This window comes from Pyrgilauda ruficollis, unplaced genomic scaffold (genome assembly GCF_017590135.1).
Source record: "Pyrgilauda ruficollis isolate IOZ18807 unplaced genomic scaffold, ASM1759013v1 scaffold55, whole genome shotgun sequence".
Taxonomy (NCBI): domain Eukaryota; kingdom Metazoa; phylum Chordata; class Aves; order Passeriformes; family Passeridae; genus Pyrgilauda; species Pyrgilauda ruficollis.
This window is the reverse complement of record NW_024527155.1, coordinates 6,364,824-6,378,513: the sequence shown is the minus strand read 5'-3', so window position 1 is coordinate 6,378,513 and position 13,690 is coordinate 6,364,824. Positions and strand designations below refer to the sequence as shown.

The following is a 13,690-nucleotide window of genomic DNA, read 5'->3' as shown; positions in this document are numbered from 1 at the left end:
GCAAAATCCCTCCCCCCCACTACCCCTTCACCTCCATCTCCTGTGTGTCCTTGTGACATGGTGCATCTTTGTGACTCGGATGGATTTTATTCTGACTTTCCTTTCTCTGCTCGCCCGCTCTTTGCGTATTTCACTGTTTTTGATGTGCATGGACACTCTGCGTCTGTCTCGTAGCCTATCAGAAAGTTCTTCATCCCCCCTCAGACCTCCGACCTCCCTTTCTCTCCCCGACCCCAAGTCTCCTTGGACCCTGATGCTTGTAGGAACGCCTCCAGGCCTGGACATGTACTCCAACCAAAGCCAGCACTTCAGCCCAACCCAAAGACGCAGACTTTGCCATCCAAGAGCAAATTGGCTGAAAAACCACTCCAGTCTACTAAATCCAACCCACTCCCTGCCAGCAATACCAGCGCCCCCTCTTCCCAGAACAACCCTGTGCAGAATGCTCAGGGCCGCTCGCCTGCTGCCGGCTTTAACCCACAGCTGGCTGTTCCTAAAGTGCAGACCAACCCTATGTCTCCTGTTAGATTGCTCCCTTCTAGTACTGACCCAAGCACCAAATCTATCCCCATCATACAGGTCACCCCTCACCCCTCTCCAAGGGGAAGTCCCCTCCCTACCCCCAAGGGGACACCTGTTCATACGCCAAAGGAGAGCCCAGCAGGCACACCCAACCCAACACCACCATCCAGCCCCAGCATTGGAGGAATGCCTTGGAGGACACGGCTCAACTCCATCAAGAATAGTTTCCTGGGGTCTCCTCGCTTCCATCGTCGGAAATTACAAGGTGAGTACTCACCCAAACGTACAGGGTGGTTCTGATTTGGGAAGACATTCAGCAGGAATTTCATACCTGTCTGTAGCTCTGCAAACTCTCTGTGCCAAGGACTGAATATTGGTGTGGAAAATGAGAGTGATAGCATCAGCCAAGCCCTAACCCGCATGTGAGCAGGCTCTGTTGTGCCACTGCCCCTGCTTCAACAACATCTCCTGAGCCCACTTCACACTCCAGCCATGCAGCTCTTACTGTCCCTGTTGTGGCTCTTAGACCGCAAGAAAAATCTGTCTTCAGTTTTTTCACTTGCTTTTCAAGTGAACCTAGGCTCAGCCATTTCCCCTGTGGCTGTGCTCCACTGCCTTTCCATAGCCACAGGCCGAGCCTTATGCTGAAAAAAAAAAGACAGCCAGAGGCAATAGGCTGAAATTGTCCTTCTGAAGCACAGTTTTTTTGATCTTGGTTAATGCTTTTTTTTTGCCTCCTTTGGTAATTGGTGCAAAAATCTCCTTAATACAATCAGTGGTTTCATATCTGCTGGCCTACTTCAGTTTTCTAAGTCTCTAGAGTGTTGAGATGTGCAAAATTTTCTTCCTCAGGCTCCAGGTGGCTTTTTTTGCGTGCCAGCAAAGGGCAGCCAAAGTGACATGCCTTATCCTTGGATGTCAGCAGTAGCTATCCCAACACCCTGTGGTTTTTCAGGGTACTGGGATGTGATCCCATGGGAAAGGAGGATTACAGCCATGATATAGTCAGATTTTGAGCTGTGATGGCCAGTGCCATTGTCTCTGAGGTGGTCAGACAGCTGCAGAGAATTGCAGCAGTGACTGAGCTGCATCCAGCTGGGCTTTAAGGCAATGGCAGCAGAGTTATTGGCACAGTGTGTTTGGGTCTGCACCAGAAACCACTGAAGCCAGTGCAAGATTACCTAATGACCTAAGGGTAGAGTGAGCCTTGAAATGCAGCACTTGTTTAGATGCAAGATCTAAAGACATATGACCAGCATTTAAATGTCAGAATTAGCCTGCAGAGGCAATGAGCAAATGCAAGCAAGGGCAGAATTGTTTCATTGGTCTACAAGCTGAAAATGGGAGGTATACTGAATCATATTTCTTTTCTCCCTCCCTCTCTTTGGCTGTCCATGCATGAGCAGTACCTACACCAGAAGAGATGTCTAATTTAACCCCAGAATCATCCCCAGAGTAAGTATTTTGCGTTTTTTTCCACCACATACCAGTGTGATTTCCTGGCCTGAATGTCATAAGCTGACATATTTCTGTTCTGGATCAGTATCTGTTTGTAACCTGTTGTCCTGTGGGTGGGACAGAGATGTGAAAGGATTATTTTGTTGAGGACCCTGCATAAAATCTATACCTCAGTAATGGCAGGGGGTCAATAGATGATGAAACAGTCTCCCAGTAACCACCTCATTTTCTCACAGCTTGCTGAATTTGCTGGGTCTGTAACATGTTTCTTCTCTCTTTGTTCATTAATTTGGTTGTCAAGTAGATCACTCTTTGGGACTGGAGAGGCTAATCAGTGGCTTATACTGGCACTAACTGTGCACCAAGAAGTCTTCCTTTTAGTACAGGAGAGTTTGCATCCTCAGGATAATGAGCAGGAGGCTCTGCTAAGATGATTCAGAGGATCTTTGCCTGCCAGAGTAAATGCAGTGTTAATTCTAGGCAGCAGTACTGGGACATGGAGAAGCTGTTTCATATTCACCAGGCTCATTCCTAAAAGTCAGTGTACATTTCAACCGTTTCACTGCACAAATGTGCATCACTGCATGGCAGGTTTGGAAGTCCCTGCCAGAGTGCTGCTCCAAACACTTCCTAATATGCAACAGATGCCAAATTATTCCTTTTTATTTTCACAGCTTGTGTTTGTGCACCCAATGCCCATAGACTTAGCCTGCCAACCAAGGCAATTTGGCCTCTTGTTAAGAGACTTGTATGAAATATTCATGAGTCTTGGATAGGAATTTTGAGCTTAAAGTTTTGTAAATGGTGACAATGGTATTGTCTTCACAACTTGCCACAGACCTGGCTTTTGTCTGGTGTGAGATGGACACTCTATACGTAATACTGCAGAATGAGGGATAAAGAGGGATAAAGACTTCAGGAGAGGGAGAAGTAGGGATTAGTAAAGGTATCCAGGAAGAAAAATGGAATATACTGTGTTTTCAACACTTTCGAACATTTACTAATAGAGAGGCATGAGAGAATGTCATAAAATTGGCACGTCGTTATCATCATATTACAGAAATATACAATACTCCATCTCACATGTTTTTAAAGCCATTAAAACAGAAAACCTTTAGAATTAAATTTCTTCTCTTCATTGCATGTATGTTGGTAGAAGTTTTCCTGTTAATTTATTGCCTTCCCTGCTTCCCACTCACTCTTTAAAAGCTGGTGGAGAGAAGTAGTGCCTCTTATTTGAGGCAGTTTGGATGCAAGTCAAAGCCTAAGGCCCTCTTTTCTTTTTCTGTATAATTGCCAAATTAATGAGTTCAATTGGGCTGCACCCTGCAGTAAACATAATAAAAGTCATAAAAAATAATGAACTAGATTATATTTTAATGATAGATGTCTGTTGCTCAGTGCCCACTTCCACATATCTTGTTTTTTCCCATATTTTCTTCTTTTCTGTAAGAAATAAGACATCCTTATCAAGAGCTATATTGACCTCATGAGTTGAGTGATAAATACATGTCCTAGCTCTGTCTGGTGCAGCAATACCTGCCATTCATTTGACAAACCTGATGATTAGGTAATACACTTTGACATGTCTGGGTAATGCTGTTCTTTCTCATGTGAAAAAGCCCTAGAAAATGTGTTAGGGATGACATTTAAAGAGACTCAGCTCCAGCTGCTTTAAACCTGCAAAGCTCCATTTGCTTGAGTAGAAATGCTGCTATTTATGCCAGGCAGGTAAACCTCTGGTTACTGATCCATGTGCTCAGAGACAGAGGGGGAACACAGAAGGCTACATGGTCAGACACTCCAAAAGTAGGAAAAGGAACAATATTATAGGAGTGAGAAATTTGGTGTGAAGTAATAAAGCACCAGCCTCTATTTTCATGCTACTTTCTTTACTTTTTCATCAAATGGACACCTGATTGGATCCCTTAGTGTAATCTACATACCCAGCCTCCCCCACATATCTGCTATCTCACTCCCCCTTTAAGAAGTTTGCCTTGGTAAGAGAAGATTCTTAATTTTAAGTACATTTTGTTCTGCTTACAACCTGATCTTGAGAGATGCTAGAGTGTGTCATTCAGGGTGCTGAGGATTCATATACATTTTAAACCCAAGTTAGTAGCACTTAATGCCCTCTAAGAGGAGAAAAGGCTTTAATGTGTAATTTTACTCCAAAACTATTCCCTAGCTGTATGAGTACAGCTAGTTCTGCCTGTTTCGGGGAGAAAAGCCAGTGCATGTGTGCTGTGTCTTGATTCTGCTCATTACAGAAACAGGAAAGGCCACTGGCATCTATTCTGTCTTATGTGACACCAGCAAAATTATTTTAGTGAATTCAAATGATTTACAAGCTGGAGCATAGCCCAGGCTAGCAGTGAATCTTCCAGACTTGCTATTACTGGTGATAACCTCACCAAGGAAAAGAGCCCAGATGGATTCTGGAGGCTCTAGACCATGTTGAGCAGGAAAAAAAAGTCCCAGTGTTCTGGGCCCTTGTTACCTGTGCTTGTTAAGATACCTATAAATGAAGGGCCAGCAAAACCATTAATGAAAATACAAAAATGAAAAGCCATATTTTAAGATGGCAGACCTGCAATTAAATAAGCACACTTTTCCAGGCCCATGCTTCCCCTTGGCCCCTGGAGTCCATCCAGCAGCCCTGGTTCAGATGATGATACATCCAAGCCTAGGACAAGCAGCCATTTTAGATGGATAACCAGGTGCTAATTTACTAATGAGCACAGACCCCTTACATGCAGGGAGCTATTGCCCCAGCTCTCCAGGGGCTTGCAGAGTTGTTGTGGTGTGTGAGAGACACATGAGCTAATTAGTATGTAATTTTCTTTCTCACTCTAACCCTGGCTCCTTAACGACCATTTAAATGAGAGGCCCTTTCTCTTTACTGCTCCCTATGCTAATCTCTGGCTCACTGGCTTATTTACAGCTGCCTATGAATATTTTAGGGAGTGACAGTTTTCCAGCCCACTTTAATTGAGTGGGGGGCACTGTTTTAACCAAATTGCAAGTGAATTTTTCTCTACTCTTATTTTTTGTTGCCTGCAGTAAATGAAGCAAATCATTATTTGCCCAGCTGAGCACTCTTCCAGTTGTGGTCTTTCTGCTGTGTGCATTAAATGGGCAGTGGGCCCACAGCTGCACGATTCATGGAGCACTCTGGGATGGGGAATGAGTGCAAATTGCTGGACACTGCTGAGGTCAAGCTTTGTTCTTTATCCTGAAGGCCTAGACTTCAAATTAGTTTCTTAGTTTGCTCCTCTCTCTCTTAGCCTCTGTCCTTCCTCTCTGCCTCACTTTACCACAAAAAGTGAGGCTGCTAGCAGCCTGCTACAGCTGTTTATTGCTCTGCTGGAAAACTGGTGTGTAGCAATCCCTTTTGCAGATGGCTCTCCTTGTCTGGAGAGATTGTCTTCTTCCACTGAGTGATGGATGTCCACCCTGTTGCTTGCCATACTGCAAACTGGATTTGGTGTTATAAAGTATGCTGTAGAGGGGGAAAAAAGGCAGTCTCTTGGTGGCAGGTCTTTTAATTTCTGACATTTTCATTATGAATTCTTTCCTACTGGAATATGGCTGATTCAGGTGTGGTTTTCCCTGGGTTTAGTTTGGTCCAGCAAGTCTTTGGCTGTGTCTCACAGCTGACAGCCTCTTTTCTCCTCTCAAAACCTGTCAGAGATGCTACTTTCAGGTCTCTCATTAACATTCACGTCCCTGAATTCTTCCTTTAGCCTAAGTTTGACTTAGAAGCCAGTGTCAGTGAAGTGCATTGGAATGGTTAAACAATAAGCAAAATCAAACGTTTACTGATACAATCACTGTGAAAAAACAGAGCAATTTCATTTTGTGATGAAACCACAGTCTGCTGCTGGACCAAACTGAGGGGCTGGACTGCTGTCAGTGGAAAGCCTGAACTGTGTCTTTCATGGTGTTGTAATCTCCTTTCTTAATACTGAAAATTCCTTCCTTTGCAGGCTGGCCAGAGTTCACACATGCTATAGACACCCTGAATGGAGCTAATGAACAGGACAGTCTTTGTCCTGGCCTTGTGTAATTGTGCATTTCACTCACTGGTAGATTGGAGCTCCAGTGAAATCTACAGCTTGCTTCAAGAAGCAAGCAGGATTGTACAGGACACCTTCAGAAAGCATCTTTCCAAAGGAGTTGAAATTGGGTGGGAAGGAACCAAAGGAGTTGAAATTGGGTGGGAAGGAACTTAAATCTTTATGTTGCCAGGGTCTGCATGTTGTCACAAGAAATGGAGACATTCCTGGAGACAAACGAGAAAATTGTCCCCTGATGTATATGTATGTTACATATGCAGTATTCGCTGGTATATTGGCTCAGTCAGAAGAGTTATCATTGCTCCTGATTTTTCAGTGTCACATGCTGCCAGACCTAGGCTGAGGGGTCTGTCATGTCATCAGTTTTCACCAAGTGAAATGTCATTCTGGATGAACAGTATCTGTATTCTCTGATACTATTTGCCAGTTATTAGTAGTAATATCATCACACCTGCAGTGTCATCAAAACTTTTTCATGTTTTTTAATATTTTTTCTACCTAGGGGCAGGTATGAAATAAGAAATAGTGTTCCATATTCTAAACATCTCTTTCTTTTCATCACATCAGGCTTGCCAAAAAATCCTGGTTCGGTAACTTCATCAACTTGGAGAAAGAAGAACAGATTTTTGTGGTCATTAAGGACAAACCATTAAGCTCCATTAAGGCTGATATAGTCCACGCTTTCCTCTCGGTGAGTCACCCCAGCTGCCTCTTGGAGGCATCCCTCACTGGTCATTCTAGGACTCCATGTGCCAAATGTTACTGGACAGGGGCTCTGCTCCTTCAAAAGCATCCTCTGTGGATTTAATTTAAGTGGCCTGCACTGGACTGTGTGTGAATTACTAACTTAGGTAATGTTCTCTAAGGTGAGAAAAGATTTTAGCCTTCTTGGCAAGGCCTCCAGGTTGCCAGAGTTTGGGATTCCACAGCAATAGAGCACACTGCTGGCACAGTATCAAGACAGTGATTTGCTGCTTTGTCAAATCAGCCTTACAGTCTCCGGCTGGGCAGCAGATTGGGTTTTCCTTTGATGAGTATGCCCTCCACCACTTCAGTCAGACAAAAGGCCTGTCTTACATCTGCACTTGTTACTTTAAATCCCCACTTCAGTGCTGTATGGCAGAAAGAAGGGTAATTTCTTCCAGTGTCCAGAGTTTCAGTTGTTGCAGATGTGAAGAAAGCAGAGGGAAATTGTCTTTTTTTCCTATAGACAGTTCTTGTTCTCATTATCTAGAGGTACCAGTGATGAAAAAGTCAGCACAGCCAAGGTAATTCAAGAAGTTTTTCAGTTCAAGGTAGTCAACAACATAATTAGACTTTTTCCAATAGAATTAAGAGAGGGAAACTTGATTTCTTATATAGTTTGTTATATTGATTTTTTTTCCACAAAATACTGAACTCCATTTTAGTCTTTGTGATTCTGCAATGAACTTCTTCAAAAAGATAGCTGTGACCCTTGTTACTGTACAGGCACACAGGGAGTAAGTGCGTTACAGTAGTGGGCATCAGACACTGGTGTCCATCCCAGGCTGGTTATAAGCAGCCATGTTACTGCATCAATTTCATGCATTTTGCTGTGCTTTTGGGTTTGTATTGCCATGCAGTGTGTTCCACTGTCTCTGCTGGTGATCCTGGTACCCCATGTGTGGTTTAGGTGTGATGTAGGGACTTGTGTGCAAAAGCAGTGAAGTGTTTCTTACAGCAACATCCAAACTTAAATGCATTGTCATAGCCTGCTAATTAACCCTTTAAAGTCACCTTCTCAAAGAACTCATCTTCATTTTTCCTCCTAGAGATTAGAGACTGGTTTTCCAAGTAATTTGTTTGGGGTTTTTTCAATCTGGCCCTTTATGGAGCAATAAATAAAATATTGTTGTTAAGTTTTGGAGGAAAGTGTGAAAGGTAACTGCTTGAAAATTAGGAAGTTAGGAAATTCCACTGTGGTTCTGAATATACAGATGATGTCACAAAGCTTCTCAGAGTTCTTTTAAATATTGATAGAAGTTTGGGTGAGTTATTTGCAGGTGTGCTTTCCCTGTGGATGTCCCAAGCACTTCAAGTGTCCTGATGTCTATCTGACATCACAGAATCACCAAGCAACTGAAGTTGGAAAGGTCTTCAGGAGGCCTCCTGCTCGAAACAGGTTCAGCTGTGAGATCAGACCAGGCTGTCTTAAAAACACCAGGCTGTATAAAAAACACCTTACTTAGGTGTTTTTTGTATTCAGTTTTATATCCCACTGACTTTTCTGCCCACTCCCTTAATATTACTTTTTGCTCAGCAAAAGGCATTTCTCAAAACTGGTGGAAAAGAAAGACTGACTGTATGAAGTTGAGCAACATCTGTAAATTCACAAGTGCGTTGGGTATTCCACCAATATTCAACCCTTAAATTTAGGTCAGTCCTGTAAACAGCAGTGCATTCTTCTGTGGTGCTCAGCAACCTATGCTGTTACTGGTTTCACAAGAACACTCTACATTAAAAATTCAAGACCAGAAGCAAATCTAGCAAATGTTACTCATTCTGGAAATGTGTGTTGTTATAAACAGAATTTTGCAAGTCTTTTTTTCCCTTTAGCACTGGTTCTACTATCTGCTTCTACCAACCTCTTTCAGATCCCAAGTCTCAGTCACAGTGTCATCTCACAGACAAGTTTCCGTGCAGAATATAAGTCCACAGGAGGTCCTGCTGTCTTCCAGAAGCCAGTGAAGTTCCAGGTGGACATAACATACACAGAAGGGGGAGAGGCGCAAAAGGAGAACGGGATCTATTCTGTCACTTTCACACTCCTATCAGGTAACCATGGGAAAGCTCTCAAATGAATGTGAGCTGGCTTGGTCCTTGCTGATAATAGAGGCCTGCAAATTGCTCTGCCAGAGGAAAAAGTATAACTGGCTTGACCTCAGGAAAATGCAGCCAGAGGCAAGGAGGACATCAGGAACAAAAATGGTGTTGGTGGTGATGGAAATGCAGGAAGGGAAGGGGATTCCCAAAGAGGTGAAGTTGGCACTGCCATGATTAGTGCTAAAATGGCTGTTCTGTGCACCAGTTTTGGTGTAACTCATGGTACTGGCTCCCTGTTTCATTCAAAAGTCCCAGAGTCTCAGCTGGACACTGTGAGGCCATAGTTTCTTCCTTCTGAGTGAAACGTGCACTCACCCTTTTCTTCTGGGTGGCCACATGCCCCCAACAGGGGTTGCAACAAGGAAACAGACCCCCCTCACCTTTTCTGTCTTTACAAAAGGAGCCCCAAAGCCCCAACTCTTCCTGTTGGGAGGAACACCATGTCCAGCACACCATAGTCCCTTTGGCTGAAGGACAGACCCACAGTCAGGACACTTCTGGGGACAAGACTGAAGGGAGGATGGTTGTGATCCTTCCCCTGCAGCCTTGTGTGTGGGCTTGGCTCCCAGTGCTCTCACAGCCTCTTGTGCCTCTTCTCTCCTCGCAGGTCCAAGCCGTCGCTTTAAGAGGGTAGTAGAAACCATTCAGGCACAGTTGTTAAGCACACATGACCAGCCTTCAGTGCAGCAGTTATCAGGTAAGTGGCTTCTACTGTCCAGCACTTTCAGCAGGGACAGGAAGGTGAAATGCCTCTCATAGCAGGAGGCTGAGGGAGGCCATCCCTCTGATTACAGCAAAAAATGAGCTCCATTCAGACAGAGCAGTAACTCCCTGCTCCCACCCTACTCCTCCGTTTCTCATTCCCTCTCCAGACCTCCCGGCGCATTCCCCAGTTGAACAGCTTCTGCCCTCTGCCCGCCCAAAGAGCCATTTGCCCACTTCTCCATCAAAAGCTGCATCATCAACAGATCTTCCAGATTTTCTCCAGTTCCAGAATCTCCCAGAGTAGGGACATGCTCTAGAGGATACCTGATTTTCAAACCCTTCAGGCATACTTTAGAAACCTCCAACTTCAGTGGGTCCCCGAACAAACTTGAGAGGTACTTTTAACTTAGCCATTAACATGTGGTCAGAAGGTGGCTAATAGTCTCCAGCAGTGTGATCCAATTCTCAATACTGTGGTAGCACAAATTATATACTAAGGTTGTGCAGAAGCTATATTTTATCTATTTGAAAAGTAAATTTCAATTCCTCGTGGTGGTAGAGAAAGCCTGACATGTGTGACCCTGTGCAATGACATCAATCTGGATGTGCAGGCAGCCTGAATTGATAATACTGAAACTGGCCTCATCCCATCATTATGTAGTAGGTGTTCACTCTGAACACTGTAGTGGTTACACACACACACACAAAATCTCTGTGGTAATTCTTCTATCCTCTAAAAGGACAGAACAAAGAGGAAGGTGAAAATTGAAAACTTAAGGCAGATAAGCTATTGGGAATGCATCAAGGAAGGAAAAGTAGGGAAAAGCAGAAAGAATGTGCAGATACTGGAGATAAATAGGGGCAAGGTGGGGAGCAGAGGCTGCAGCAGAAGACAGTGAGGCAGAAGGAGTGGGAGATGAAAAGGAAGTAAATAAATACTATGCTTTAGAGCCAAATTCTGTTCTTGACCCTTGTGTGAACAAGCCAAGACAAAAGTGTGGGAGTTAAGTTGGCATTGCATCCTCCAATTAAGTCCCAGATGTCCTCAGCTCACTGCACATATGGGTTACATCCTTCTGGTCTAACCGTGGCTTCAGAATCCAAAGATAAATTAACTGCATCTAGAAGCGTGTATGCCTAGTACCTGGCAGAGAAATATGCTCAGTTCAGTGTCCTCTTTGCTTTTGGCCTCCAGCACTGCCTGATCCTTCTGCATGCTGGAATACAATGGTGCCCAGCACATGGGTTATTCTGTTCAGGGGTAGGGAGAATTAGGACACTGTAACTATGGTTGATTCAGGTTTTTGCTGGACTTTTGAAATTAAATCAAACTCAGGGAAGCAGCTAGAATTTTCTGCTAGCCCTTCCTCCTGGGAAATGCTAGGGCTGAGTGGGAGTGAGGGGATTGAGATAGGAAAGCATCCTTTAAATGTATTTCATATTACTCCTGATGCATGGACAACATTTGAGTATTCCTTGTTTCTTCAGGAATGAGGTGTACCCTTACTTTCGTGTGAGGAAAAAATGGTTTATAAAGTATGTAACTTGATGATCTCTCTTAACTTCTTCACCCTAATATGTGCTAGCTACTGAGGCTCTATAGAAAAACTTGAACCCTCTTGCACACTTGCATGTGAAGCAGGCTATCTCCCTAAGAAAGCCATATTATAGCTGGAATAAAAACCATTCATCTGACCAAGACTCAGGGAAATGTTGTGGGCATACTCTGCTATGGGAAATGTATCTGACTTAGAGTTTTGCTCTGGTTCTGGAATGGAAAAATCATATTATTTCTACTGCCTGAAGCTACATGACAGCATATTGTTCTAGCAGGGAAAACCCAGCCTGACCCCTAATGCCAGGCTGGAACAGATAACTTCACATGGAGCAAAACCAAAATTAATGGTCTCTTGAAATTATAAATGATAGTTCCCTTGGCTGGGGACTTACCCAGGCAAGACAGCTCACGAGACAGGGTGCCAAACTGTTCTGTATCACACCACCTAACCTGATCAGGAATATGCAAGTCTCTTGAAAATGAGAGAAGTCAACCTGAAAATGTTAGGTTTGAGCAACATACAAGAAGGAGAGAAAAGGAAGGGAAGGGAAATATAGGAATTGTTACCAAAAAAAGAGACAACCTTTGCATCAAAGCAGGGTGGCCCAGTAGTTCACATCCCCAGCCAAGTGAGAGTAAGGGGAAGTAAAAGGATAAAGGACAGAAGAGTTCACATTCAGCACCTTGCTTAGCTGGGTGTCTGGTTGGAAATGTGTGCAAAATCTTCCTAGAAATTGTCATGGAATTAATCAGCATTTCTCACTAGAAACAAAGCAAAGTCTTCTCTGTTTCCCTTCTCCTCTCATACTGCCAGCTCTGCACACCATAGGGATTGTGGTGGTTGGGTCCTGTTCATGGTTTGAGGACCCTCTGTAGGCAGTCCGCTGCTGCAACAGATTGAGCTCACCTTCACTTAGACTCTCTTCCTCCATGGCTCTGAGCATGGTACTGTCCCCTGACCAGCAACACTGGTTCAGCACTGGAGCTTTTCCTAGCTCCTTGTGCACAGACACTTCCGACGTGTCTTGTCTCTCCTGCTTTACAGAGTTCTGATGCTGTTACAGGTGGGATGATGAAAACAATCAGTGAAAGGTGCATGCATGTAAAGGGAGACCTACAGAAGGGGAAGATTTAATGATTTCAGTATAAAGCAGAACAGCAAGGTCTAACAAACATATGGCAGTGAGAGTCATTCTCTCTGCTTCCCCTCTGATGTGCTGTGCAGCATTCCAGCCCCCTGAGCCGGCCTGCCTGGGTTTCAGAATGCATTTTCCTCTTTTTCATTCCTCCAGCTGACAACAGTGTTTGTAGATGTCATGTTGCCCATGCATCTCTGTGTGTGTGTAAGCCTGTTATGTACCTGATTTAGGCAGATATGTTTCTGTGTCACACTTGAGCACCTTATAATATTCCTTCTTCCATATATCCCTCTCATTCACTTGCATTTTTCCTTTCTAAGACTGGCTGTGCATATTTCTTCTGGCATACTCTGAAGCAGGAAAATAGATTCCCTCCCTTACCTTAAAGAAAGTGTAAATAAATTAAATGCATTCCATAAGTTAATGTAATGCTTCTAAAATCCACTGTCTCATGAACAAATTTAATGCAACATACCAGCTTTGTATCCTAATGTTTCAGGACCTCTGTGCCATAACTGCTGAGACAATACCAGGTCTGTGACTCATGCCTTGCACAGAGCAAGTAAATAGGGATTGATTGTTCCTTTTTTCTTCCTGATGAAAGAAACTAGAGGCCAGCATAAGATAGTGGAAACTGAGTACTAAGAAAGTCATAGGAAAACATGTCTTTGTATAATCTAGAACTGGTGGAACTCCTCACTGAAACAACTTCTGAATGTGAGGGGCTTACAGGTGCTCATCTTCCCCTGAGTACTTCTTACTCACAGAGTGGTTGGATAACTCCCTGCAGAGAAATCTTTATGGGATTGCTAAACAGAGAAACTACAGCAGGTTCAGGAAATCTCCAACCTGACAATGGCAAGTGAGGCAGGGGTAGGAGAAGTGTTCTGTATGCCTGGCCTGCTCTTGCACTCCTGGGTGTCTGTGGAGCTGCTGAGGGAGACAGAGCAGCAGATCACAGAATATTCTGAGCTGAAGGGGACCCACAAGGATCATCAAGTCTGACTCTCAGATGGTTTTGGCCTTTGATCTGAACCAGAATAGTTGTCCATGTGTGCTTGTTACTGCTATCACAAAAGCCATTACGCTCAGTGAGACCATGAAAGGGCCCCTTTGGGATCAAGAGGGAGTCTCACTGTCTGTGAGAGCAGTCAGCCTTGTCTCTTGTCCATGAATGGCTCCATCCAGGGCCCTTATACTCAGAATCTCTACTTAGGTAATCCCTGGGCAGACTGCCCTTTGCTGGGATAAAAAGATCTCTCTCCATGGAGGACAATATCTCAGATTTGTTCCTTTGTTTCAGCCCAGCACTCTTTCCATTAAATCATGATCTGTTTTTCTCTGATGCCTTTGCATGAAAGTAATAGTAGCAGCTGGTGAATAGG

The 13,690-nt window shown here is 44.0% G+C and overlaps 1 protein-coding gene across 1 annotated transcript in view; it reads left to right on the top strand.

Moving 5' to 3' along the window:
• The window catches only part of BRSK2 (BR serine/threonine kinase 2), a 300,775-nt gene that overhangs the window by 271,145 nt on the left and 15,940 nt on the right, over positions 1–13,690 (top strand). Inside the window, exons 14-18 of the mRNA XM_041481170.1 lie at positions 580–787; positions 1,929–1,977; positions 6,627–6,750; positions 8,675–8,855; positions 9,511–9,600. Coding sequence (XP_041337104.1) covers positions 580–787; positions 1,929–1,977; positions 6,627–6,750; positions 8,675–8,855; positions 9,511–9,600 — 652 coding nt within the window. The remainder of the gene's footprint in view (positions 1–579; positions 788–1,928; positions 1,978–6,626; positions 6,751–8,674; positions 8,856–9,510; positions 9,601–13,690) is intronic.